This window comes from Acomys russatus, chromosome 7, assembly GCF_903995435.1.
Source record: "Acomys russatus chromosome 7, mAcoRus1.1, whole genome shotgun sequence".
Classification (NCBI taxonomy): domain Eukaryota; kingdom Metazoa; phylum Chordata; class Mammalia; order Rodentia; family Muridae; genus Acomys; species Acomys russatus.
Window position 1 is genome coordinate 51,114,992 of NC_067143.1, and position 27,839 is coordinate 51,142,830.

Below are 27,839 nucleotides of genomic sequence, written 5' to 3' on the forward strand. Positions count from 1 at the left end.
GGATTTTTCTGTGTAATAGCCCTGGCTGTCTTGAACTCATTTTGTATACAAGACTGGGTTCAAACTCACAGAGATCTGCTTGCCTCTGCCTCCCCAAGTGCTAGGATTACAGGAGTTTGCCACTGTACACTGGCTTAAAAACAAAAAAACAAAAAGAAAACTTTTATACAAAGAAATCATACTACTTAGAACTTTGATGGGTAAGAATTTCACTACCACCAGCAATTTAAAAAAAACAGAAACAAGGCTGGGCAGTGGTGGCATGCACCTTTAATCCCAGCACTCGGGGGAGGCAGGTGGATCGATGTGAGTTCAAGGCCAGCCTGGTCTACAAAGCAAGTCCAGGAAAGCCAAGGCTACACAGGGAAACTCAGTCTTGAAAACCCAAAAAACAAACAAAAACAACAACAACAAAAAAACCCAGAAACAAAAACAATAAAAAAAAAGACAAAGATAAAATGCCCTAGGCAAAGCAAGTCTTCTGCTTTTCCTTCTTAAAACAAACAAAACAAAACAAAACAAAACTCCTGCCCCAAACCCCCAAGGGCAGAGGCATGAACAAAGTGGCATCAGTGTGACAGAGGACCCCAGAGCAGAAAGACAGAATCAGGGATAATGAGGTTTCCACACAGGCCAGGGAGAGGGGCATCCTGGCACACAGGTTGGAACCAGAGTCTGTAATGGAAGTGTTGGACAGCTGACTGCTGGAGCAAGCTGGCAAAGTCCAAAGAAGGTGTGGTAGCTCCTGGCCTGGTGGTATGCAGCTGAATCCTAGCTCCTGGGAAGGCTGAGGCAGGAGGATTTTAGATCCAAATCCTGCCTAATGCCTGAGGAACTTTTTTGGGGGTGGGGTGAGGAGTTGAGGCAGGCTTTCTCTGTGTAGTCTTGGCTGTCCTGGAACTCACTCTGTAGACCAAATTGGCCTTGAACTTAGTAGATATGGTGAGAGCAGCTTTTTTCCTAGCAATGGTATGTGAGATTAGAAAGTTAGACTATTGTACTAAGCTCAACTTATTTTGTTGTTGTTGTTGTTTTGAGACAGGGTTTCTCTATGTATCTCTGGCTGTCTTGGAACTCACTGGGTAGGAACTCAGAGACTTTGCTGCTCAAATGCTGGAATTAAGGGCATGTGCCACCGACACCTGGCTGTGAGATCAACTTCTAAAGCATTCTATGTGTTACAAATCCTAAATTCTATTTCATATATTGGATTTCCTTTGTTTTTGATCCACTCTTATACACTAGCTGCTCAAGGTGCTGCGCTTCAATGACAGAATTAACTTACCATCACCGCTACCATAGGGCCTATGAGCTAAGCCCTGGGGTGGACATCTTCAGCTCATGTCAGACGTCGGTATTCTCTGTTATTCAGGAGTAGAGATATATGCCTTTTACAGGTGCAGAGGCACTTAGACGCTACGCAACAGGGTGGTGCTGATAGTGTCTGCGTGTCTTAGCTGGATACAATCTGTCCATCCTCAGTAGTTTATGACTTTAGGGATGAAGAAGGAAATAAGTTCAATTCTCAGGACTGTGGGCAAATAGGGGGATCTTTTAGAAATATGGGAGTTTTGCCCCATCATCTTAGTGTTTTGAGTGCCTAGGAACCAGGCGCATTGACTCGGGCACTGAATGTTGACTGGCCGTGTGACAGAGCCAGGTCCCTTGGCCCCCCCACACCAAATTTCCCAGGAATGTATTTCAGATGGTGGCTAAGTTTCTGTCTAGTCCTCTAAGTCCTCTTCTCTGTAGCTTCTAGCTTAGGACTGGAAAGCTAGGTCCACATCAAAATATGAGGCATTCAGGCAGCTGCTGTGTCACATTTGCCATGGAACCGTTCTCAGTGCCCCCTAGTGGCTATGTGTGGGATCCACAGGAAGACCCATGGAAATGACACCCTTCAGAAGGCTAAGACTGCAGTCCCTATTCTCACTGGACGGTGGCAGAGGGTCTTCTGAGAAGGGAGTTCCTGCTACCAAGCCAAATCTCCCAACATGCACCTGGGGCCCCCACAGCAATAGCTAGATCAGGACTGGCAAATCAGCTCTTGGACATGCTGCTGCTAGATGGCCTTGGGTAAGGAAACCCCACTGGGACTTGGGACCTTCTTGTTATCCACACTGTGGTTGCTGAGCTCCCTAGTAGATAGTAGGCACTCAGTAATAAGAATCTTAATCCTTAGGAATGTCCTTACATTAGGGTAGACTAGGTTAGGGCCCGGGCTTAGCTTGGATGCTATTCTATCCATTGTCCGGTTAGCTGCAGACTGGGGTTAGGACTAGGAATTTGGTGTGGGTGGGCCTGAGGTCCTCACCAGAACACGGGCCTTGCCTCTACCAAAAGAAACTGGCTAAGGCAGGTGGTAGTGGTAAAAGCCTTTAATCTCAGCACATGGGAGGGAGGCAGAGGCAGGTGGATCTCTCTGAGTTTGAGGCTAGCCTGGTCTAAAGAATGAGTTCCAGGACAGCCAGGGATACACAAAGAAACTGTCTCAAAAACAAAAAACAAAAACAAAAACAAAAAACAAAAAAAACAAAACAAAAAAAACCCCAAAAAAACAAAACACCAAAAACAAAAAAGAAATGGCTGTTTTCTGGCCTGAGCTTCCTTGTTCCTAAGGATGGCCTAGTGTTACAGAAGGCAGGAGAGGCCCCCTCCTACTCTATCCGTTCTGCCACCTGCAGTGTGGAACCTCCACGCTCACCAAGCTTCCCAGACCCAGCTGCGTCCACAGCCACTGGATGGAGAACCGCAGCAGTGTAGTGTGGACCTCTCCATCTCTGCACCTGCTGCTCTGCCTGTCTCCCTCCTCCCTGACAAATCTCCAGCTCTGCTCTGAGGCCCAGCTTAGTCACCACCTCGTCAATGAAGCGCCAGGGTGGACTAGAGAGTCTGTCACAGCCCTCAGTGTCCCCCTTGTTCCCATCTCTGAGGCCCACTCATGGCTCCAGGCAGAAGAGCTGCCCTGCGGCGGAGGGAATGGCAGACAGGAAGTGGGATGGAGATACTGTCAGTAAGGAGGCTGGAATGAGGTCTGTGGTCTAACTGGGCGGGGTTTCTGGCTGCTGAGTAGTCACCGAACTGAGTGAACAGGAAGGAGTAGTATATTCTGAGACCTGTAACCACAACATCAGGTGACATCAGGCCTGGTTTAGCTGAGGCCAAGCAAAGGAGACTGTTTAACTAGTTCCTAAGGACCCTTCTGGCTCTGCTGTTCTAGGAGCTGTTCATGCAGGGTGTCAGCTTACAACGAGGCTACCTGGACCTCATCTCTTGGTATTCACCTCTTCCTCACATCTAATAAAAGGTCAGTTACACAGGGCTGCGGCTCGTGCTCTTCACTGCACGCTGGCGCCTCTCACTGCTGTCAAGTGCCCTGTGGGAAGGTGTACAGGGCAAGGGGCTGAGCAAGGCCTCTGTTAACAGTCAGTGAGGGAGAGGAATCCTGCCATCACCCACGTGAGCAGTGGAAAGTGGGTCTCCCTTGCTCAGGCTTGGGATGCATCTAGCCTTGGCCAATACCTCCATGCCCCCGGACTGCAACCTTGGCAGGACATGTGGAGGAATGCCTTGAGTGGATGTAGCAGTTGTCAATAAAGCACTGGTTAGCCAATCAGCTGGGCAGAAGGACAGGAAGTGGAGGGCAAGGTTTCCAAGGGAGGTTGGAAGAGATGGTGGCTGGACAGTAGACAGTTGGGGAAAGAAGCCGCCTGAGGAGGATCAGATTGGCAAGTGATTGGGATAGATGTAGGTTTTGAGTCCATAGGATTAGAGTAGTTTAGTCTAGTTTACTAATAGATTAGTAGCAGTTTAGATTCTGCCCAGTGTAGTGATTGCAGCTTTAGAATACATTATAATCTCTCTGTGTTGGTTATTTGTGCCCTAGGCCATACTGATAAGTTCATTGCAACAGGGACATGTCTGTTACACCACCTGGGTGTCTGGCCAGAGGCCATAGAATCCCCTAGACCTGGAGTTACAGACAGTTGGAAGCTACCATGTGGAACCGAGGTCCTCAGAGGCAGCACTCCTGGCCACTGAGCCATCTCTCCAGCCCTGTAGCCACGAAATTTTGAAGCCACTTGTTACGCAGCCTCTAAAGGGCTAAGGCCTTTACTGATTCAAATGGGAGCACAGAGAAGACTGTAGTCTGCCCTGTGCAATAGGACAGACAGTGTGTAAGTACAGCACTAAGCAACGACTCACAGGCGGTTCTTGTTTCCATTTATTAGTCTAGGAATATACAAAAGTGTGACATGGCACAGTCTCATGGAGAAAAAACAGAATGTACAGGGGGGTGGGGGGATGGCTTTCTTCCCTGGCCCAATGCCTCAGAAAGGCACACATGTGAGGCTTGGGTTAGGGGGCCTCCTGTCCTGGACCCAGTGTGCTGCTCAGGAAGCCAGGCCCCTCTGTGAAGAGAGGCTCTTCCACACACCAGACTTGGGGTGTGGCTCAGGAGAGCTCAGGGAGCTGGGAGAACATGCTCCAAACCAACACTGAGCTGTGCTGATTCCACGATGCCAGCCTCCAGAGTAAAACCAGCCAACTGCAGCGACATAACCCAAGACGGTGCCCGTGGGACAGCCTTGTCCCTAGCACAGTATACAGGAGGCCAGTGTAGGCTCAGATTGGAGAAAAGGGGCTGGGGAGGAGCAGAGGGGAGACTCAAGCTGGGCATTCCCGATGCTATCTACCACCCTCCCCAAACGGGGCCAACTGCATCCTCAGCAGCCTCCCCTTGGCAAGAAGGACCAGACCTGCAGTCACATGGGGGGTGGTGGGAATGGAGGCGGCTCTGCCATCTCGAGAATCCCTGGAGCAAAGAGGATTGTCTAAGTGGCCGAGTCACTAAGGGCTGTTTTTCCCCAGTTAATTAGGGCCGAGTGTCTGTTGTTTGGGGAACATTTAGAAAGGGCGGATAAAAAAACCATCTCGGCCCAGAAACATCAGCCACCACCTCGAGCATGACACACCAGAAGTGCGCTTAAAACACTGACTCTTCCCTTTGTTAAGAAAGATCTAACATTGCAATGGTTTAACAAATTATAATTTCTTTTAAATAACCCACAGACACCCATGACGCTTGCAAATTTACAGAACCAAATGCACTTGAGAACTTGGTAGAAAAGGATTTGCGGTCATTCCTTCCAGGAGTTGGCCCCACAGCTGGGTCAGTTCACCTCCAGCACTTCTGTTTCTGGAAGGCCGAATTTGGTCTTGTGACTGTCAAAGAGCTTCACCAGGGCCTCCATGTACATGGCATGGTACAGGTCGATGTCCTTCTGGGTCGGGTGTTCCAGCTTGGGGACGGTGATGGGCTCCCCCACTGCAGAGAGGGGCAGAGGTTCCGGTCAGCCAATGCCATTGAGTATCCCACTCCTGGGTGCCTGCCCAATGTGATGTGACCCTGTGCTATGGACTGTCCAGATGAGAACACTACAGCCTGCCAGCACAGGAAAGGCCCCGCCCAAGGTTGTGGCCTCTGGGTGCAGGTCAAGGCCAGCTCCACACCCTGCCAAGTTCCAGCGTGAGGTGTGGACCAGGTGCAGGGCTTTGCCTTTCAGAGCCTCAGTTTCCTCATCTGCCACCTGGCATCTGTCTCACAGATTCCCTAAGGATTCTGGGAAGAAGAAACATGCTCGAGCAGTTGCTAAGGGCGTGTAGACAGGAGCACACCCCTCACACTTGGGCTTTACTTCCTCATCCTGCTTCTGTCCAAGCCCAGAGTTAGGCGGCACTGTGCTGAGACGCCTCCCAGATGCACACACAGCCCTCTCCACGGCCAGCCGCTCCTTCAGTCCAGGCTTCTGCATTTGGCCCATTCTAACGCTTTATTTTCCCCTCTACCTAACAGTCCCAGGGATGACTTAAAGTTGTAGATAAACGCAGCTCTCATCCCTCATCCAGAAAGCTTCTCTTCACGGCAGGCAGAGGGGATTACAGAAAGACTTGGCTGGTCAAAATGGCGGAGCGGGGGTGCTCAACCCTCATTGACACACCTACAGAGAACCCCACCCTCAAGGCTTGGGAAGCACCTCAGAGAGGAAACAAAACGCCTGTAAGAGCCAGAGGGTCCGAAAGTTTGCTAAGAGATTCTGCCTCCTAGAAACGACAGGGAAGCTGAACTCATGATACTTCAACAAGGCCTGAACAATGACAAGAGGGACAGAGAGCTGGAAACCCTGGGGGTGGCGCTCCTAGACCACAAGCAACTAATGACTGCGGAAAGGAAGACTTAAGTCTTCCCCAGGGATAAGGGTAGCCCACCTCCAAGAGGAAATCCCTGAAAGCATGTACATACAAACAACACTGGAATGAATAAATAGTGCCGAGCTCTGCTCCCAGTGGCCCTGCAGCCGCTCCATCCTTTGGTTGAAGAGGCACTGGCTCAAGGCCAGTCCCCTCAGCCACCCCTGAAAGAAGTGCTGTCCTGCAGGGAGCACAGGCAAATGCCTGCCCCCAATACACAGGTACTGCCTGACCTTTGGACATTCCATTCTACTGTTCAGAGCCAAATGTGTCCACAAGATCTCTGGCTTGTGACCTTAAACATACGCCCACATGCACGTATATACACACACACACACACCTGATATTTGATTTTCTGAATGCTCTAACTTGTCCCAAATACATAGAACACTACAGTTTTTTTCCCCCTAGCTCCCACAGGTCTATGCTCTACTTGCTTTTTTTGTTTGTTTGTTTGTTTTTCGAGACAGGGTTTCTCTGTGTAGCCTCGGCCATCCTGGACTCACTTTGTAGACCAGGCTGGCCTCGAACTCACAGCGATCCGCCTGCCTCTGCCTCCCGAGTGCTGGGATTAAAGGCGTGCGCCACCATGCCCGGCTGCTCTACTTGCTTTTATTTTTCTTTCTGTTCCTCAAAAAGGTCAATACCTTGTTTTTAGAATTATGTTAGGCAGTTTTTAATCTTACGTTAAGACAGGGTAGCCCTAGCTGGCCTGAAACTTGCTATGCAGACTAGACACATTTGCAGCGATCTTGTTTCTGCCTTCCATACTGGGATTACAGATATGCACCTGGCTTTTCCTCCCTCTATTCTGCTGAGAATTTCCAGCTGTCAGTGTCAGAGATGTCTCTTGCATGAGCACACTGAGAAGAGCAGAGCGACAGCACGGTCACTGCTGCAGTACCTTCTCCTAACAGGGTTGTCTTTTATCCCAGCTCAGACTTCACCCCCTCATCTCTCCCAGTACCCAACTCATCAAGGTCCTCATGACAAGGCTCTCATCTGCGCTGGGAGGCTTGTCCAGGAGCCTGCCATGTTCAGGATGGCCTTCAGAATGTAGGTGAGGAACTCACCAACAGTGGTGATGGGCTTGGAGTAAGGCACCAGGCCCCAGGTGTCAGAGGAGAAGAGGCCTCGGCCATGGAAGATGCATGGGGCAAAACCAATATACTTCTGGAACTTCTTCTGGACCCACCGGCCCCAGGAGCCCTCCTCAAAGATCACCTGCTTGTATACTTCATTTTCTCCGAAGGAATAGGTGGGAACCAGATCGGCTCTGGAAGAGAGAGGCCCAGATTTGTCAGACCCCAGGCACTGGCTTCTGTTCTCACTGGCACCCTGACGACCTCACCCAGCAGGGCCTGGCTTTGCTGTTTGCTTGTCCAGCCCAACTCCCTCTCAGCCCCGGACTCACCTCCTGTCACCGCTTCAGCACACTAGCTGTCCCCATCCCTCCCAGCCAGTGGTCTGGCCTGACTCCACACAGCACAATGTAGGACAGCCTCTCCAATGCACACGTTTCAAGATTCATGGGGCCTCAATGACTTGGACTACAGAGCCACAGTGGTAAACCTGTCTCACCAAAAGCCCATCGTTCTAGGACTCCAGTCAGGACAGAAAGCAGTGACAGAGTGCAAGGAGCTTGGCGTGAGACCTTAAGCTCTACCCCTCCAGACCATGACTCCTCAGTCTTCTCAGATGGGAAATGGACACTCAAGTCCCCTCACTTGCTAGAAGTCTAAGTGATCTTAGAAGGTGGATTTGCTCATCAAACAGAGCAAAGTCTTCTAGAAAGAGAGTTCCAAGCTGTAAGCTCTTGTCTAAAGGTCACCTCTCCAACAAGCTTTCTCTGGTGCTTCAAATAATGCCATCTCCTTCCTGGTTTCTTGATCCCATAGATAAAGGTTGCTTTTGGCTCTGGGTGAGGCGGGGTGGGGGGCTGTGGGGGTGTAGGGGTGTGCGTATGTTTGTGTATGCTGGGGATTGAACCCAGGGCTTTGTACAAACTAAATATTCACCGCTGAGTCTCACATCTCTGACTCCTCAAGTTGTAAGTCTCCTCACATGTCCTACATCTAAGCCTGGCCTCTTGGTCTACCTGTAAGTGTCTAGGGACAATAGGTTGCACAAATCTTTGCACCACTTACACTAGGACAGGCCAAGCCATGCAGTGTGGGTGTGTCTTTCTTTGCCTTTCTAGGGTCTGGGAACCTCCTCCAGAGACCCACTGTCCCAGCTAGAGGAAAACACAGATGTGTGTATTAGCACTTACCCATGGCGTAGGGCCAGTTTTACAAAGCCTTTGCGGTTCCGCAAGGTGACTGCATTCTTGCCAGGCATGGAGCTCAGGGACTCTGCTGCACCTCCCACCACGATGATGATAGCATTGCCACTCCCATTCTTGGAAAGCAAGTAGTCTATGGTGTCTCGGTTGACAGGGCAGATGCCTGGGGTAAGGGGGACACACAATCAGGAATGCCCATGGATGCATTCTTTATCACTCTATATGATCAAGGGTAAAATAAAAACTATTATAGGTAGGTCCTAGACCCCATTACCCTCTTAGAAGATATATGATCATTCCTACCTAAGCAATTAAATTCTCTCTGATTCTCAGTTATTTACAAAATGGGAAGAATGGTAGCAGTTTTGAGAAGAAGAAGAAGAAGAAGAAGAAGAAGAAGAAGAAGAAGAAGAAGAAGAAGAAGAAGAAGAAGAAGGGGAAGGGGAAGAAGGAGAAGGAGAAGGAGAAGGAGAAGGAGAAGGAGAAGGAGAAGAAACTCAGCACAATCTGTGGAGAAGCCCTAGCTCTGAAGTCCAGCCAGCAGGACCCATGGCAGGTGCACAGACAATAGGCAACACAATGGCTGCTCCATCTAGAAAAAGGGTGAGAAGGTGTCATCTGTGATGCACCCTGACGTTTAGGACAGCTCCTGACCTAGCCTCTCTGCTGAAGGCTGTCTCTACCTGCATGGGACCAGCACCTCATGGGAATGGCACTCTAGCTCCCGGTACGGCTATGATCAGTGGGGAGGCTCAAGCCTTGACAGTGGAGCCTCACCTCCGGACATCAGGTACTCCCGAAGCACCGGCATCCGGAAGTTACCAGCCAATGTGGCCAAATAGGGCCTGATGCCAGGGAACTTCTTGCTAACTTCAGTAGCCTCTGTGCTGAAGTTACAGAAGGCGCCCAGGCCCATGATGCCATGGGGATGGTATCCAAAGATATAGTTCCTGGTGGTCAGCAGGTTGTGCGTCTTCACCAGCTGCAAGGAAATTGTATGTTAGAAATGGCTGGGAGAGGAGTACAAGGGACACCCCAAAAGTGGGGAAGGGACCTGATGTTTCTCGTGCCTTGTTATGCTAGGCGCCCAAGATGGCAGTGACTTTCCAAACCTGTCCTCAGACTTTCTTTATTGGAACCACAGTGCCAGTGGTTGGCAGCTACTGGGCTGTGAGTCCCTGAACAGATGTTTTTTCCTTCTTCCTCCTCCCTTCCCAGTCAAACACAGCCCCAAACAACTAACACATGCTCAACCAGCCTCCTGGCTTCCTGCTTCTGGGCTCCTCACCACAGTGACTTCCTACAACATTCCGAGCTGAAACACTCAGACTTAAAAAGGAGCATCCAGCCTTCACTGGGTACAATCTAGACTCTGAGTTTGGCAAGTCTTTCTTGAGCCATGGCTTCAGGTCCCCTACTAAGAATTTCTTGGAGGTAGTGGGTCTTCCTGGTCCCTGCACACTGCAGACTCAAACAGCTCAAAGGATAAGCCCATGCAGCCCACCTCCCACTTCCAGTGTGGACAAAAGCATGGTACAGGTGGACCAGTACCAAGTTCTTGACAAGCAGCCAGGCTCAGTGCAGGTTCTGGGACAGGCAGGCAGACAGGCAGGACAAACATCAGCCCTCATGCCAGGCAGCCCTGGCTGTGAGAGGAAGGGGAGGTGGCTGGTTGTGTGGCTGTGGCAGCTAATGATCTGAACCACTGTTCTACTAACAAAGTTGTTCTGGGATGTTCCAAATGATAACTGGCTTCCTAAGGGCCCTGAGGCTGGGTACCTGTAAAAATGCTAACAATGGAGGCTACTAGGCAGGAGACAGTGCGACAGCATTGCCAGGAGTACAGTGCAGACTGTACTGCTGAGGGGAGGGGGAGGAAGGAGGGCTTTCTCTTACTAAGACATCACTCTCTTGGATTAGAAAAATAAATACTCAGATTTTTTAAATATAGGAAAGTAAAACAAAAATGAACATCTGCATTACTTCCATTGAAATATACCACTTGAAAATTGGGCATAATGGTGCATGCTTGTAATCCCAGCATTCAAGGAGGCAGAGGCAGGTATATCTCTGTGAGTTCGAGGCCAGCCTGGTCTATAAAGTGAGTCCAGGACAGCCAGGGCTACATAGAGAAACCCTGTTTCAGAAAACAAAACACAAACACCAAGACACCCACCCAACTTGCCTTTCCTTCGGTTATGGGAGCCTCCACTGAGTGAAGGGCCTTCTGCTAAATCTAGGGACAAAGGAGGTAGGGATGGAGCAGGGCGTCTGGCGCTGTGAGCAAGCCTCCCTAGGTGTCACTCCTGTTGGATGGGACACTTGTACTTTTTTCTCACTTTGCCTTTGGCAAGAGGGTTAATGCTGCCTGGAAAACAACACAGCTGTCAACCAAATGACTGGGGAATGGCAGTGGAGAGTGAGGGAATCCCCCAAGGGGCTGGACACATGAACTGCACAAGGCGGCTGCTGCTCTGCTCTCCTGAAACAGCAGGTAGGTCTGTCCACCTAGCTAGCTCTTAGTGAAGCACTGGCCAGTGTCCACAGCAAGGCAGGCACTGAAGGAGGAGGTGGGGTAACTGGTACCGGGTTAGAAACTTTCTCTGGAGCCAGTGGCTGGGACTGAGAGACAAAGCACAGAATAGATTGGGTGCCCTAACGATCTAGGTTGTCTCTTGATGACAAGCTAAACAAGTCCGGAGACCGGAGCCATCACTCCCCCTAAGGAAGTCAGAGTGAACCAACTCCACATATGCGCAAGGCCCCGTCCAGTTTCACTTTTCCCTGGACATTGTGAGAGTGATGTGCCACCTCCAAGGAACCTAGCTGGCTCTTTCAATAATCCTCTACCTCCCCAAGGCTCTAATCTGATGGGACACATGGTTTATAACATCCTCGGGCCACTGTAGAGCCTAATGGTCCCCAAGCCGCACCAAGAAGAACAGAGCACTTTGGCAGAGCTTTTCTTCTGTCTTCACGTCACACTACTCTTCCCAAGACTGAACAGAGTGCACTCTGCAGAGAGGGCGAAGGTCGCTGCTGCTGACTGCTCTATTGACATGCCTGATGGGCGGCAAAGTCCCAGCACAAAGGCGGTCAGGCCAGGCCAGCTGGTGAGTGTAAGCCTGGGCACATTCCTGGCAGGGCACTCCCCACACCCTGTACCCAGGGCAGGCTTATCCTACCCTAGCCCCATACAGAGAAAGAGACTCTGTCCCAGAGACTAGCAGCAGTTTGCCAGCAGGGCATGGCAGCAGAGTGTCCTGTGAACTGGGAACAGACCCTCTTCTCTGGGCCTCAGTCTGCATGTCTATGAAAGGAGGCAGTTAGACATATACCTGATTTGAAATGCAGAGAGCCTTTCCCAGTCCCCAAAGGCCTTGCCTACTCCTCAGGACCCCAGGATATGAGCCACTTCTGTTATAGGCAGTTACAGTCCCAGTGGCTGCTAAAAGAGATGCCCTCTGGGCCAGCTGGTGACTTAAGAGGGGAGCTCCAGTAAGAGAAATGAACTGGGCACACTGATCTAGCTGGGGACCTCCATTACATAACCCATGGCAGGAGCTCAGGAAAAAGGGGCGGGGCGGGCAGGTTACACAAAGCTCTCGGACACAGTGTCAGACCTGACGTAAAGCGGCAAAGGGCAAGGGTTGGAGTCTGTTACACTCAGGGTGAGGCCCAGATACCCTCACAGGGAAGCTCACAGATGCTCCGTGGCTCAGCAAAGACAGAGTGAAAACATGGAGCTCAGGTGGGCCTTTTTAGGATTTATTCATTAATTTATTTGAGACAGGGCCTCACTATGTAGCTCGGGCTAGCCATAGCTTTGCTACGCAGACCAAACTGGCCTGAAATCTAGCTACTTGTGCCTAAGATTAAAGGTACATGCCACCTCACCCCACTAGATTTATTTATTTTTATTTTACATGTATGGGTGTTTTACCCACACGCATGTCCGCATGTCTGTGCACCATGTATGTGCAGTGCTCTCAAAGGCCAGAAGAAAGCACTGGATCCTCTGGAACTGGAGTCACAGTTGTGAGTTGCCATGTAGGTACTGGGATTTGAACCGGGTTCTCTGGAAAAGTAGTCATGCGTCTTAACCACTGAGCCATCTCTGCAGCCCATCCTCCAGGTCTTTTGAAAGGGTCAGAGATCAACTGGAGTACGTACAGCATCTGAACGCTCAGGTCTGATCAACAATCGTCAGGTCACTTGCTGCAGGATGGGAGCCACCAGCCTGGAGGAGGAGGCTTCCTGGGGTGAGACCAGTGGCCCAGAAGACACCGGCACCCGGGGCAGAGAAGAGAGAACAGAACAGGCCTCATAGCATCTCCCTAGCATTCACTCACTTTTTATCACTTAACAGCTCCAGTTTGCAGTTGAGGTAAATGGCATGCGCTGAGGCTGAGAAAGCTAATACAGAGAGTGAAAGTATAATAGGATGCATCAGACCCACTAGCCCCAGGCTGACTCTCCTCCATCACCCATACCTGAGGGGAGTGCCCAGCACTAGACAGGTCCCAACAATGGCAGGTCAGTGAATGGAATGGCACCAACAGTTCCAACAGTCAAGGAGATTTGGGAAGAGGGAATCTTTCAAGTTGGGGAGGTTTCTGGGGCCAAGTCTCTTGCAAAGAATTGGTCAAGTAAAAAGAGCTTGGATTGCCTGTCAGAAGGCCTGGCACCACAGCCATGGACTTGCTGGGCATCTTGGGCAGAGCTTTGGCGCTCAGAAGAAGGAAGCCCAACTGCAGGGAACAGAGTCCTGGGAATAGCAGCAGTAGGCCGAGCAGCCCAGGGCCACTCCCACAAAACAGTACAGTAGCAGAGGAACGCAGGGCTACCTGACCACCACCTGCCAGCCCCATGCAGGCCATCTGGCTACCTCAGGGACTGACTCAGAACAACAAAAGCACACCACACCTCATCATGCAGAGAACATTTTCACACTTGCATACTGCCTCCATTTTCGGCACTCTGCCTTCTGCTGGGTGTGCCAGACCAGGGCTGGGTGCTCAGAGTGCTGACCAGACAGGTCCTCCCCCTGTGGAGAAATCTCCAGGCCCACTCACAATCCTCCAGTGCACCAGGGCTAGATCACTCTGTCTCACCACCCAGCCTGCAGACCAGGCAGGGGCCAGCCAGAGCCGAGGAGATACCAACACTGTTCCTGTTGGGGACTTGGGTCCATCCCAGAGAAGACAGATGCCCAAAAAAGCAAAGAGCCCTCAAATAGCCGAGGGAGGAAACCCACAGGAGACTTCTAACCTTGCTTCATAGCAAAGGGCTGTCTCCTGGAAGTCAGAGCCCCACCCTGGATCACACTAGTCTCCACTCTCCCAGTGTGAGCACCTGTACCCCACTTGACCCTGCTGAGCGGACACTGTGGTAGGAGGAGGCCGGGCTCTGGGGCAGGGCAGCGACTAGAGAGTCCTGTTCAGCTGCTCACTGGCTTCCCCAAGCATTGCTACTCTGCAGCCTCCAGGCTCCTCTGTGGTAGAAAGAGGAGACCGCAGGGAGCAGTGCGGAAACTGACGGATGTGTCCTTTTGCTTCACCTCACACAGCTGTTTCTCAGACGCGGGGCGTATGCTCTCGGCTTTCCCTGCCCCCTCAGAGCCACACATTCCTAAGTGTCCCATCTTCTCAGTACTTAAGCTCTCGGGTCACCTCATTTTAAGTTCTATCTCCAATCTCCACTTATGTAGGAGATGCAACCCCACAGACTACACGGCGACGATACCTGCCCCTTACATGGAACAGACCCCAGGTGTAGAGTCATCTTTTAGAACCACACAGTCTTCCTTCCCCCAAAGAATCAAACAAGAAGCCAGTAACTCCCATGGTGCTCTTGTTGCCTTGGCTACCATGTCATGCCCAACTACAGCGACTCCGCTTCCCTATGGCTGAGAACAGTGGTGCTTTGTCTTAAAACTTGATTTCACTTTATGTGGGATATGTATTTTTTTAAAAAAGCATTTCCTCAGTCTGTCATAAAGTCAGTACAGACAGATGCTCATGGTGGGCGGGCCCAAACAGTTTCAACTCCGCACAGCCACTGTTCGTATTTCCATCGATCCCTGTGCTCCCAAGTCAGCACACCAAATGTCTTTACCTGGATGGGAAAGTAGTCTCGGAAATAGCGCCACACAGCCCAGTTTCGCACCCACTGTGATCTCCTGCCACCTTCCAGAAAACAAAACACAATGTTGGGAAGGAGTGGATGTGAGGGACATCTGAGCAACATAGGCCACGCAGAGTCCGCATGAACCCCCGAGGGAGGTTATCTATCAGCCCACAGAGCGTGCTTGTACCCACCCAGTGGGCCCCTTCCCACAGACACTCCCCGGCCATCTCTAAGGAAGGCTGAGCATCTGTCAACACACTGAGGGAGCTTTGAGCCACCCACCCCATACCATACACAGCCATGCCCAGGTCCTTCAGAGAGTAAGTATCCCATAGAAAAGGCAGCCCTCAGGAGGAGGAGGAGCTGCAGCTGTGCAGAAGGGCGTCCTAGAGTGCGGGATGGCACAGGTGGGAGACCCAGACATTTACCTTTCTTGGGTGTGTTCCAGTCAAATGCCAGCCAGGTGAAGTAAAGCACAGCTATCAGCCAGCAGTCAGTGCAGAAGGTGTACATGAGGATGACACTGCAGGCCACTCCTGGGGAAGGCAGAGGGCAGCAGGTCAGACTCCAGGGCCTCCTGGCTGCGGCATGGTTTCCCCTTTGGGAAGGGTGAAGCATTTCCCATGGTGCTAATCTAGGCAGAGGTCCCAGGTACCTCGGTACTGGGAGTGGTTGATGGGTGGCTCAGCGAGGATGAGCAGAGCCAGTGGGTGTAGGCCTCACTCTCCACCTCACAGGGTTTCTCTTGGCTGCCCTGGACTCACTCTGTAGACCAGGCTGGCCCCAAACTTGCAGATATCTGCCTGCCTCTGCCTCCCAGAGTGCTGGGATTACAGGCGTGCGCCACCACTGCCACCGGGCTGACTTCGGCTTCTTTAGAGGCAATGTTTAATGGCACCTCCTTGCATGACCCCCGTGCCAGTGCCCAGCAAAGACACTGGACAAAGGAAAAGAATAGCTCCAAGTACCTCCCCTTTACTTTTGAAGATGGGCTAAACCACTGTGTCACTAAAGCTGGGTGACTTTTATTCTATTTTAGGTATGAACTTGGCAGGAGTGACTTGTCCATGCTTACCCAGCAGGACAGAAAAGGGCCAGGGGTCAAACATAGACTTTGAGGTCTATGGTCTATATTGGCCTTAGAAAGTCACCAAAGGTGATAAATCTTAGACTGTGATGGCTGTGTGTGTGTGTGTTGTGGGGGGGAGACCTGCTGTCTCAGGAGGGTTGTCCTCTAACATACAGAAGGCTAGGCAGCCTCAGGCCAGAGCCAGAACTCACCAGGCTCCCTCTCCTCAAACACTTGGAATGATTCTCCCAGGACACCCTCTATGTGTGGTCACTGTCCTTTGGGCCTGCTGGCTGGTCATGAGGCTGAATGGGCTGGCTCAGAGAGGAGGAGAGCCAGTGTCTCATGGCCCACCTCCTAGATGCTCTCACAGTGGCTCCTCTTTCCAAATTTCACCCAGCCTTTAAGCCCCTCCCAGATCCTGGTTCCTCTAGAGCACGCCTCAGATCAAACCACCCCACCATACAATAACATCTCCTGCCTCTAAGTTCTCCACACTCGGTGGGGCACATCTTGTCCCTCTAGCACTCAACACAACTAGGGAGGGGGCAGAACTCAGGTTTCATAGCCCTTTCCGTTCACAGTGTTAAGCCTGCTTTAGAGTTATGTCCACGGGAAAGAATAGGTCAAGATGCAGATCTCTGTGAGCCTAAGAGCAGGGAAATTGCAGCCATCACCCTCTTCTTCCTGAGCTGGCCTTTCCCTAGGATAGCTAAAACCAGGCTATAGTTACTAGAGCAGGCATGTGGCTTCTTAAGACAACTTAGCGGTGTACACACATGGGAGGTTGAGTCTTGGGAGGCATCTGCAGCCCACACACCCTGCTGAAGATAATAAAGGGAAGGCAGCCAGGAGGGGTCCGGCTTATATTTAGGCTGCACACAGCGCACTATTCCAACAGGTTGCCTTGGGTCCACCCCAGCCCTAGCCTCCACAGTATCCAAGTAAAGGAAGGCTCGATGCATTCCTGGTAGGCCAGGCAAGACTCACGGAGTTCAGAAAGGGGTGCAGTGTAAACATCCCAAAGACTTGCTGCCAGCAAGGAGCCCTCAACCCCACTGCTGGGAGGCTGGCTGCTATGGAAAGGAAGGTTATCACTACATCCTGGCCTTTCTGCAGAAGGCCAAAGCTGGCATGCCAGTCCTGGCTCTACGCAGCCCAGGGCTGCCCCCACCCTCCCAGGATACACATTTTCTCTCACCACCTACGTGTCCAACAGAGCTCAGTGTCTGAGCAACTCCTGGAACTAGAACGAAGTTTGAATAATCTCTCTGGTCGCAGCCACCAATATAGAAAATTTTTAAGTAAAAAAAAAAAAAAAAAAAAAAAGATCTACCTGCTGAGCATGGTGACATACAACTTTATTCCCAGCACTCTCTGGAGGCAGAAGCAGGTGAATCTCTGTGAGCTGAGGCCAGCCCGGTCTACATACAAGCCAACCAGGGCTATATGGTGAGAGTCTGTGTCAAAAAACCTTACAGAGGGAGGTTTGGGGAGATAACTATGAGCTAGCCCAGAAAACGTTCTTCCTTTTGGAGACGCTAAAACAGCTCCCTGTGCCATGTTCTCAGGTAATGAGGCTGAAGCCCACCAATGCCACTGGATCCAGGGCTATATGCACAGAGACTGTAGAGAATGCTCGGAACTGCCTGTGTACACGTCGCGTGCATGTAGTCCCAGGCGACTCACACTGCAGAGCTCTGTGCCTGGCTGGTGGTGCAGCGCCCTGTGCGGGTGTTCTTCAGCAGGAGACGCAGCAGCATGGCTATCTATCGGGAGCAGGGACTCCAGGACCAAGCGGACTCTCGGTGACCTGGCCCTGCTGTGCACTGGCCACTACCCATGCCTAAGCCTTTACTTTCTTACAGAAGGTTAGGAAGACACAATGACAGGGTGTTAGACTTTAACACATGGTCTGGAACACAGTAAGTGACTATGGACTTGTAGGGGGCGGGGAACAAAGTGACATCTAAATTTTCTACTAGATTCACATGGAAATTTAGCATTTCTTTCACTTAGAGACTAACCAGAGAAGTATTAGCAAAGTCTGTGGACACGACACTAATAGATGACAAGGGTGTGTTTGTATTGCATTACAGCAGTCTCGGGAATCTTGAAGACATCTCATTTAGTACTACTTAAGATTAGTAACTATTAATATACAGGGGGAGGAGCTCCCCCTCAGTCACAGTCACAGGGGAGGGGAGTAGGGGGAAAGCAGGAGGGAGGGAGGATGGGAGGATACAAGGGATGGAATAACAATTGAGATGTAATATGAATAAATGAAATATATATATATATATAAAGATTAGTAACTATTACAGCTGCTGCTACTTTCTAACTCAACACCGTAATAAAAAAAAAAGCACACAGCACTAAGTGTCCAATTGGGTTTCAAATGTTTACATATTTATGTTCCGGCATTATTAGTTCCTTTAAAACCCAGTGCACTTATACAATTAAAGGAACCAAAAAGGCCCACAGCTTTCACCAGATTTCTAGTGGGCTACATGGCACATTATAAAAACAAAACAAATAAACAGCTTAAGAGGAGCAGGAAGGTGTTCCGCAGCAGCCTTTGCCATACTCAGTGAGCCTCTCCAGCAGGCTGGGGCCCAGTGGGAGGGAGTGGCTGGGCCTGCTCATGTAGTAATTAGCTGCAGCTTAAGCAGGCCCAATCATCTGCCCAGGTCTAGCTCCCACCTACACCGACCAGCGTGTTGGAAAGACACGCTGGGCCAGTTTAGTTTCTGGGCTGTGGCTGTGGATCATTAGCCTACAGCGTGGAGCCAGTCCCTGTCGCACACTGTATGGGCTAGGATTGCACAATGCACTCGGTACCCCACAGCCAGGCTCTGACCCACTAAGGCAAGGTAAACGGTGGCTTCTAGCACAAATGGAGACAATAGAGGACTGAGAGGCTGGTGCCACTGAGTTCTTATCTTGGTCCCCCTTACTTTCTTCTGTAACTCTGGGCAAGGCTCTGTCCCCACCAGGTTCTTGCTTCCTGTCTTGAAAAAAATTGCGGTTCCACTGTCTTCTCTATCCTGGTATTCTAATAAGAGACCAAATGCAAGCCACACTCAGGGTCTGCCCTAACTATCTGTCCTGAAACTACCATTTCTTCATCTTTCTGAGGCCACGTGACTCTGAGGATAGCTACAGCCTTTCTAGCAATAAAAATGTGTGCGTGAGCCAGACGCGGTGGTGCACATGTTTAATCCCAGTACTCGGGGAGGCAGAGCAGGAGGATCTCTGTGAGTTCAAGGCCAGCCTGGCAGCCAAGGCTACACAGAGAACCCTGTCTCAAAAAAACAACAACCAAAAAAAGCTGGATGTGGTGACGCATGCCTTTAATCCCAACACTTGGGAGGCAGAGGCAGGTGGATCGCTGTGAATTCAAGGCCAGCCTGGTCTACAAAGTGAGTTGAAGACAGTCAAGGCTACACAGATAAACCCTGTTTTGAAAAACCAAAACAGGGCTGGAGAGATGGCTCAGTGGTTAAGAGTGCTGCCTGCCCTTCCAGAGGTCCTGAGTTCAATCCCAGCAACCACATGGTAGCTCACAACCATCTATAATGTGATCTAACACCCTCTTCTGCAGATAAAGCACTCATATGCAATAAATAAAATAAATAAATCTTAAAAAAAAAAAGAAAAAACAAAACAAACAAAAAAAAAAAAAAAAAAAAAAAAAAAAAAAAAAAAAAAAAAAGAAAGAAAGAAAGAAAAGAAAAAGAAAGAGAGAAAGAAAAAGAATGTGCGATCTTGCATTTAGTTTTGGAGTTCAATAAATCCAAAGCCCACGCTGGTCTCTGTCCATTAATTCTGGACCCTTATGGTAAGAGACTGCACTGGGCTTGGACTCAAGCTCCAACTTGTCATTTAATGTGTGGTGATATGTCACCAAACCTCTGAATTTCCATTTCCTCACCTGTGTAGTAGGAATTTGAGAAAAGATACTCCAAGAGCCTGGTGCACTGTGGGATTTGTTCCTTTGTTCCACAGTGTGGTCTCAAAGGCTCCTTGCCTGCCTCAAGGACAGCTGCTCACAGTGTCATTTGCATGTCTGCGGAGCTCCCACCATCTTGGGCAGTGTGAAGAGAGAGAGGCTGGAGGCCTGGCCACAAGACATGTGGTGGACACGCGGTATTCTGCAGCAGGTCTGTCTGTACTGAAGTGCTCAGAAACTAACCTGTGCTGAGGACACAAGGCCTGAGCATGGAGAAAAGGTCCCAGGAGAGCAGTGCCTGCCTGCCCTCCCCTCAGATGACTCTAGCCAACAGGAAGTGAAGCACCTAGTCAGGCCTGAAGAGACAGCTTCACAAAGCCACCACAGGCAGCGCTCAGAGGCGGGAGAGTAGCTGCGGAGTACGGGATTAGGGCTGGCTTTGGGATCTTGGGACATTCTCTGGCAGAAGCATCAGTGCAATGGGGACCACCACCAGGCTCTACGCAGCAGCTTGCAGCCTTTATCTTCAGTCCCAACGCTGTCTACAAAAGCCACATGAGGGAAGCAGCAGCACCTTCTCATTCAAGGGGAGGGTGCTCACTCTGAGAGAGCTCACACAGCCTAGGTAAAGTCAGAGCTGGCTTGGAAGGCCTCAAAACTGACAAGGCACACTCCAAGGCAAAGCAACACACCCGCTGCTGGTAGACAACGTGGCACTGTAAGAAGGCTATGCGCTTTGGGGCATCCCACAGAACCAGATTCAAGTAATCTGGGCAAAGTAATTGGCAAAATGAGGCCATACTACATCTATGGATTAAGGTTGCTGGCATGCCTAATGGTGGGATGCTCGACCATGGACCCAAAAGATGGGAGTAAACGGAAAGAGGCTGGGGAGAAGATGATCCCACTGGACATAACCATGTCCACCCCTACCACCCCCTTAACCACTACCCTTGGTGTGCTTACCTAGCACCAGGAAGGATAGGACCCACTGTAGTACTGAGATGACCTGCAGCTGCTTTTCCACCTTGGACCTATTGAGCCAGGTGACAGAGAAGATGTCTTGGAGGGCTGAGAGGATGCTGGAGCCCGTGCCTGCAGAAGAAGATGTCAGTCTGTTAACAACCCGCTTCCAGCCCCATACACCTCAACACAATCCACCTCCCACAGATGCCAGAGAAGCAGAAACAACCGAACCCTCACTCTGCCACCAAATGCCTTCCTACTGGCTGCTTTACAGACTTTTCTGTGTCATAGTTTCTACACATAAAACGAAGGGACATGGTAGTAGGGGATCTTAGAGCTGGCCCTGAGTTTGGGTCATGCATAGGAAGGCCAGCTCTCTTTTATCCCCAGGCCCCAAACACATTTCCCTTATCTGGATCTAGTACAAATATTTAATCTTTGATATCTGTGTCTATGAGGCCAAGGACAAAAGTTCAACATCCAATTTTTTTCCTGATTTCTGTCCAAGTGTACTTTGAGCATCCCAGATCCCCGCTTCACTCCCTTCATCCTAGACGCTCTTCTTTCCACGGAGTTGACTCTCACTCCCACCCCAACTACCAGGCTTACACCACTACCAGCTTAGGAGAGGTTTACATTCATCTTCCCCATGGTGCTCAAAGCTTGGGGGCTTAGGGAGGATCCAGGGGTATCTTACCCACCTAAAGGGGGGAGCTATGTGCCCCAGCACTGAAGATAAAACCCTGAGCTGGTGGTTGGAGCAGTGTTTAAGCAAAGGGACACAGGACACGGGAGGCACCTGATCTAGGGCTGCACCTATGTTTGCTTCTAAGCAAGTGCCAAGACCAAAAATCGGGACAAAATGTGCTCAATCAATTGGCTCCGTATCGGCAGACCCAGGAGAACCCCTGGACTCAACAGCTGACAGGCAGTGCAGCCAGGAAGCCTGGTACCTGCAAAAGAGGTGGCACTGGGGAAGAGCACGGGTGAGACGCCAAGACCACTCATTCTAACCCTAGAATAAAATGCAGAGGCCACTTCACACCCCGAAGTGAGCCCAACCGAGTGCCTACTGTGTGCCACCCAAACATTCCTTCCTACCACCCACTGCTGGGGCCCAGGACAGGACTGTCAGTCTTGTCGTTGAGGGTCTCCTGATCATTCACCCTGGCCTAGAAGCTGGGAACAGGGAGAAAGGGGTGACATTTGAGCCTTTGCTTTCTGTCAAAACTGGTGGCAGCAAGGTCACAGCCAAGTTCAAAAAGAAATAGTCCCCCTTGTAGCTGAAAGCTCAGTCTCTCTGACTTTTAGGCATAAGTAGAAAATGCCAAGACTTCAAGGTGGACATACCAGTCCTTTCACCTCTCATAAGCCAGATGTTTTATTAGAGCAAGGCCTGGCATTGCAGAGACAAAACTCTTGGTTCCATTTACTATGTGGCCCCAGGAAATAGGACAGGAATTCAATGCTAGTGATCATCACACACTGGCTACTCAGTAACATCTAATGCTCCTCAGGAATGGTGAAGCAAAGGCAAAAAGACAGAATGGGATCCTGTCTTAGGTCCTCTCCCTCCACAGTCTTACTCTGTAGGTTTCATCCTGAACCCTAAAACAATCGTGCATTATAGTATGAGCAGAGTTACCAGGCAGAGGAAGAACCCAGGACCCCTCCCTGCCTTTGACCTGGGCACCTCCTCTTTAAAGACTCTGACCATTGGACATATCTCAAGTTCAAAGGTGGACCAAACTCAGGGCCTGGTGCACAATTATATCCTTAAAGGTCTTATGACTTTTCATCACCTGGACTATATGTGAGGACAGGTCTCAAGTATATGTAGAAGAGGACTGAACCTCCAAGATATAACTTGCACTCCCAACTTAAGGCTGTTTGGCTGTCATACTATCAGCAACAGTGGTCATGAGGGCTAAGTGTAGGTACCTTTGGGCAGGCTAGGTACCCCACTGGCAGGAAGACAAAGGGTGCTGTAGCAATGTTTTATCCAAAGCATGGTCTGGGGACACACCAGCATATCACTTGGGAGTAGATTAGAAATGCCAGGGCCGGGGCAGGGCATAGTGGCACACGCCTGTAATCCCAGCACTTAGGAGGCAGAGCCAGGTGGATCTCTGTGAGTTTGAGGCCAGCCTGGTCTACAAAGCAAGTCCAGGATAGCCAAGGCTACACAGAGAAACCCTGTCTCAAAAAAAAGAAAAAAGAAAAGAAAAAGAAAGAAAGAAAAGCCAGGGCCAACTGAAAATATCCCCAGGAGATAAATTTGGGAAAGAAGTAGAAGTATCTAAGTCTCTCAGAGAGTAAGGGAGTGAACCAGGGTACAGCCTTCTGCTAGGCAGGAAACAAATACACAACAGATGCTTTCTCTGTTACGGGCCCCACCACTACTATTGGCAGAACCTCAGGCTAGGTTTGGAGGAGTGTTTAAGGAGAGGCACATTGGACACAGGAAGGCACCTTGAGCCTGCTGGAAAGTAAACCCAAGGCTAGGCCTGAACCCTCATCCTACACTGACAGACCTTGCATTTTGGTCAGTGCGGCCAGCTGTAGCTGGTGCATCACTTGGCTTGGCGGAGGCCTGGTAAAACTCCTTACTGGTTATACACCTTATCCCAAACTGAGAAAACTTAAAATTTCTCTGAATTAACCCCAAATCCTCCGAATCTTATTAAATTGCTTACAAGTAGATAGAGAGTAGTACCCCATTTTGTTCCAGCCCTGAGAGAATCTTCAAGCCTGTATGCAAGCAGCCCAGAGCCCAGTCTGTTTTCATCCTGCCTCACTGGACCAATCACGCACTGCCTGCCCTGCCAGCCCATAGGGAATACAGTGCAGGGAGGACCAGCTGCAGCTCTGCAGGAGGAAATGGCAGGCGCCTGGAAAGGTTGGGGGAGGGCTGCAGCACCACATTCCTCAGACCCACTCCCACATCACTGCCTGGCTGGCCTGCCCCTAGTCCAGGCTCCAATGGAAGCCCCAAGGGGCCCAGGAGACAGTGACTGCTCCTCAGAGGCTACTCCCTGCTTTGGCACACTATGGTTTCCTGATGGCAGACAGTATGTCCTCCAGGGAGGTAGGATCTTTCTTCCTTGGGGACCACCCAAGCCTGGAAGCTTTCTTGACACCCCAGGGAGCTTTTCTGTTTGACAGTGAAGTGAGGGGAGGGCAGCTCCCTCTCAGCTCCCACACCCTCTCGTTTGTGCAAACTATACAGTTCAAATTGATTGCCACATGAGACCAGATGCTACCTGAAGCCAGGTCAGTTCGGATCCACATCTATGTCCCCAGTGCCTTGACAGGGCCCGGCTGGTATTAGGGAAAGGTAGAGTTGCTGAGGGAGGAAGAGGAGGTCCATGCTCTAGCCATTGGGGGAGGGGGTACCCTAGGGCTCCTTCTATGCAGTGCAGAAAAATAAGAATGATGCCTGAGGCACTCCTGAAGCTTGGGATCCTGGGAGCCTACCACCACCACCACCATCACCATCACCACCACCATCATCATCATCATCATCACCACCACCATCATCATCATCACCACCATCATCATCACCACCACCACCATCATCATCACCACCACCACCATCATCATCATCACCACCATCATCATCACCACCACCACCATCATCATCATCACCACCACCACCACCATCATCATCATCACCACCACCACCACCACCACCACCATCATCATCATCACCACCACCACCACCACCATCATCACCATCATCACCACCACCACCACCATCATCATCATCACCACCACCATCATCCCCATTTGATGTTATCATGGCCAGGGCCTCTCAGTCAGAGTATGGGACTATTCAGACATAAATTCAGGCTTGCATCTGCCCTAGGCTTCTGATCCCAGGTCCCTTCTCTCTTCTCCCTACAGTGAAGCTGGGGGGGGAAGCTGGGAAGTGATGGAAATTAATCCCCTGCTGTTGTTCAGAGGGCAGATCAGAAACAGCTTCATTTTCTGTTTGTGTTGTATTTTTTACTGGTCAGCTTTAGTTTTGTTGAGTCTCACAGAGCCCAGGATGGCCTCGAACTTCCAATTCTGCTATAGCCTCCTGAATGCCAGGCATGCTACACCATGCCTACTGGAGCAGGCTTCTTAAAGAGCAGGTGGAGGCGCCAGGCCTTCGGGTTCTAGTCCCAGCTGTGCCATCAAGTCCTGTGTCAGCTTGGCCAAGTAACCTTCCTTCTCTGGGGTTTAGTCTCCCCATCTCTAAACTAGAATAAGTCCCTGGTGTCCACCTCCTGGCCAGCAGAATTTGGGTCCTAAAGTTCACCAGCTTGCAGCAGCCCTGCAATAGTCACCTGAGGAACCAGGAAGTGAGGGTTCCCTTGTATGTCCCCAGGGCATAACCAGCCTTTGCCACCTAGTTGTCTACACTTCCTCTACTCCAGCTTCGTTGGCAGAAGTCCAGCTGGTGAGGACGCTACAATCAAATGCCACCCACCACCTCCGCACCCAGCCTGTCTGACTCCTGGGCAGGGTGGCAGGAGAGTCTTGGCATCCAGCAAGTCCAGCTTCTTCATCCCCTACGCCTCCTTGGACACACCTACTTGTCTCTGCTCCCTCATACACCACCAGCCCCACCCAATCCCATGTATTTTACACCTCCCTCTAACAGTGACTTGTAGGTACCAACACTAGACCTAATTCATCTGTGTATGGTCGTTGGGGGTGGGGTGGGGCACTACAGAGGTTTATTGTTATCGTTGGAAAAATCCAACATGGCTACCCCCAGAGAAGGCTGGATATCTAAGTTGCACTAGGCTGCTTTTAAGAAGCCAGGCCAGCCCTGCTAGGAAAACGCTGAGCCTCTCCTGCCATCTATAAGCACAAGTTCCCTGACTTATGAAGGGAACAGAACCTCTACTTGTAAACACCATTTTTTCACAGGCAGGAAGCACAGCAAAGGCAAACAGACTAGACCTATGAAGCAAAGACTCCCACAGGCAAGCCAGGAGGCTGAGCGGGGGCACTAGTCCTTGCACATGGCTCATTTGCTACTCCATGGCTAGAGGACAGAGGGATGGGACAGGGAATGCCAGAAAGGCCCAGAGCAGATGTCTTACCACCTAATGCCATGTCACTGTCTCATGGCACTCCTTAGGAAGGCATGCATGGCAAGGAGGAAACTGAGGCATGATGAAACCAGAAGAGATTAAACCTCATGGGTAGATAGGGTGTACGAAGCCAACACTCAAAAGTCCCTTCATCACGGGAACAATGCCATGTTACAGAGGGCTGGCTCCCCTGCTAACATGGTAGTCCACACCCAAACCCCAAGATAACACACCTGGATGAGAAGGGCTGCCTGCCCTGCCTACACCATGCCTCACTGCAGTGGGGACAGTTCTGTGCAAGAGGGAGAACCCCACCCATAGGCTCCCAGAGTCAGCTTCTGCTGAGGTCCTGAGAGCTGCCTGTCAGTGGATCCAACAGCCACAATCTCAGGGCCCACGAATGGGAGTGGTGAGGACTGTGTGTGTTAGAACCTCCTTGTCCACTATCTAATATCAGAGTGGCCAAAGAGGCTGCTCCCCGGGGCTGATGAAAACAGTTTCCTGGCTTTCTCTCAGCCTTGCTTAAGGGCGGCAGAGTGAACCTAAGCCCTCAGGCTCTGGGGAAAGGGCCAGCTCTGCCCTGCTGGGTCTGTGACCTGGGGTAAGTGACTAAACCTCGCTGAGCACAAGAGTGACCTCAGGGAGCTGCTAGAAAAGATTAAAAGAGAAAAGCCTATGGAGCCTGATGGATAAAGGTAACTGCTACCAAGCCTGATGAACAGAGTCCAGGCCCCGGGGCCCACATGGTGGGAGGAGAGAACGAGCTCCATCAAGCTGTGCTCTGACCTCTGCACGGGGACTGTAGTGTGCACGTGTGTGTACATGTGTATATGGGTAACATACTGGTTTTAATTTATGCAAGGTGCGCATGGCCAGTTAGCTGAGGCACTTGCTGCTTTCACCTCCCAAGTGGAAAGGGGTATAAAATTAGTGAGCAGACAGCTTCTCACAAGGTGTGCTAATGGTGTGACAAAGCTGTGTGCATTAGGAGAAAAGGTACAGATCAGGCTTTGCAGGGAGGCTCTCCAGGGCCCTGAAAGCAAGATTGGAAGGTGAGCAGAGACTGCCAAAACAATGAGGGGGCTCCAATAAGGCAGGGTTCAAGGCCCATGATCAGCAATCCAGAAAAGGGGGAGGGGCATCGGAATTTCCCTAAGAGAAGTTGAAAAGTTAGCATCTTCTATTCACTTCTGCCCTTCCCGGGGTTCCCTTTCAGTTAACGGAATCTCTGTCAGCCCAAATGCTCTAAAGAAAGACTTTGAAATGCCCTTGGTCCTGTTTTCCATCCTTGCACACAATCTAACAGTGATGATTCTATCACTAGACATGGTCACAAATCCATCCTCTGTTCTTACCACGTCTAGTCAAAGTGGTGTGACAGATAGCACTCAAAGCAGGAGCTCTTAGAAGGTGCAGTGGGGGGTGGGGGAGTGATGGTGGGGGCAGGAATCTGACCCCCTGTCTGGAAGCTCAGATACTGCTGAGGGAGGGAATGCGATAACAGGTGGGGACGACAGCTCTAAAGGAAAAGAATTTTGGACAATGAGCCAGAGCCAGGGGCTGAGAGTCCTTGGCCTGTAGAAGGGAGGTGGGAGCACGTGTGGGGAAGCATGTGGTATACAGAGCAGGTGGGAGGCCACGCCCACATGGCTTCTCTGCCACCCCCAGAAGCATCTGCAGAGGAGCTGTACCCAGAAGCAAAGAAGTCTAAAGAACAGGAGTCAGGGAAATTGGCCTCTAATGCACAGGAAGTGTGGCTCGGATGTGTCACTGCCTAGACAAGCCTCAGTTTCCTCACCTGTACAATAGGGCTAATACCTACCTCACAGAGATTGCTGAGGGAATTAGGCAGGATAATGTTCAGGCAAGAACTCCATAAAAAAGCAAGGATCTATGTGAGCGGCAGTTAATTACCAAGTGAGCCCCACTGACCTCTTGTTGGCGCATGAGTGTGACAACATCTGCCTCACCTTAAAAGTAAAACAAACCCTGGATCTAACACTTCCTCCTTAAGACCCAGTGTCCTTAGTTATGACCCAGGGACCCTGTAAAGAACCCAGATAACCTGTGGAAAAGGACCAATCAGAACTGGCCCAG

At 50.7% G+C, this 27,839-nt stretch overlaps 1 protein-coding gene across 2 annotated transcripts in view; it reads right to left on the bottom strand.

Annotated features, from left to right (window-relative positions):
- Positions 1–4,930: 4,930 nt before the first annotated feature.
- The window catches only part of Dgat2 (diacylglycerol O-acyltransferase 2), a 30,740-nt gene continuing 7,831 nt past the window's right edge, over positions 4,931–27,839 (bottom strand). For both annotated transcript variants that reach the window (XM_051149004.1, XM_051149005.1), the window contains exons 2-8: positions 20,653–20,781; positions 15,094–15,201; positions 14,654–14,724; positions 9,314–9,518; positions 8,525–8,699; positions 7,326–7,528; positions 4,931–5,329 (exon numbers count right to left, since the gene is read on the bottom strand). In XM_051149004.1, the coding sequence (XP_051004961.1) occupies positions 5,175–5,329; positions 7,326–7,528; positions 8,525–8,699; positions 9,314–9,518; positions 14,654–14,724; positions 15,094–15,201; positions 20,653–20,781 (1,046 nt within the window). In that variant the 3' untranslated portion in view covers positions 4,931–5,174. The remainder of the gene's footprint in view (positions 5,330–7,325; positions 7,529–8,524; positions 8,700–9,313; positions 9,519–14,653; positions 14,725–15,093; positions 15,202–20,652; positions 20,782–27,839) is intronic.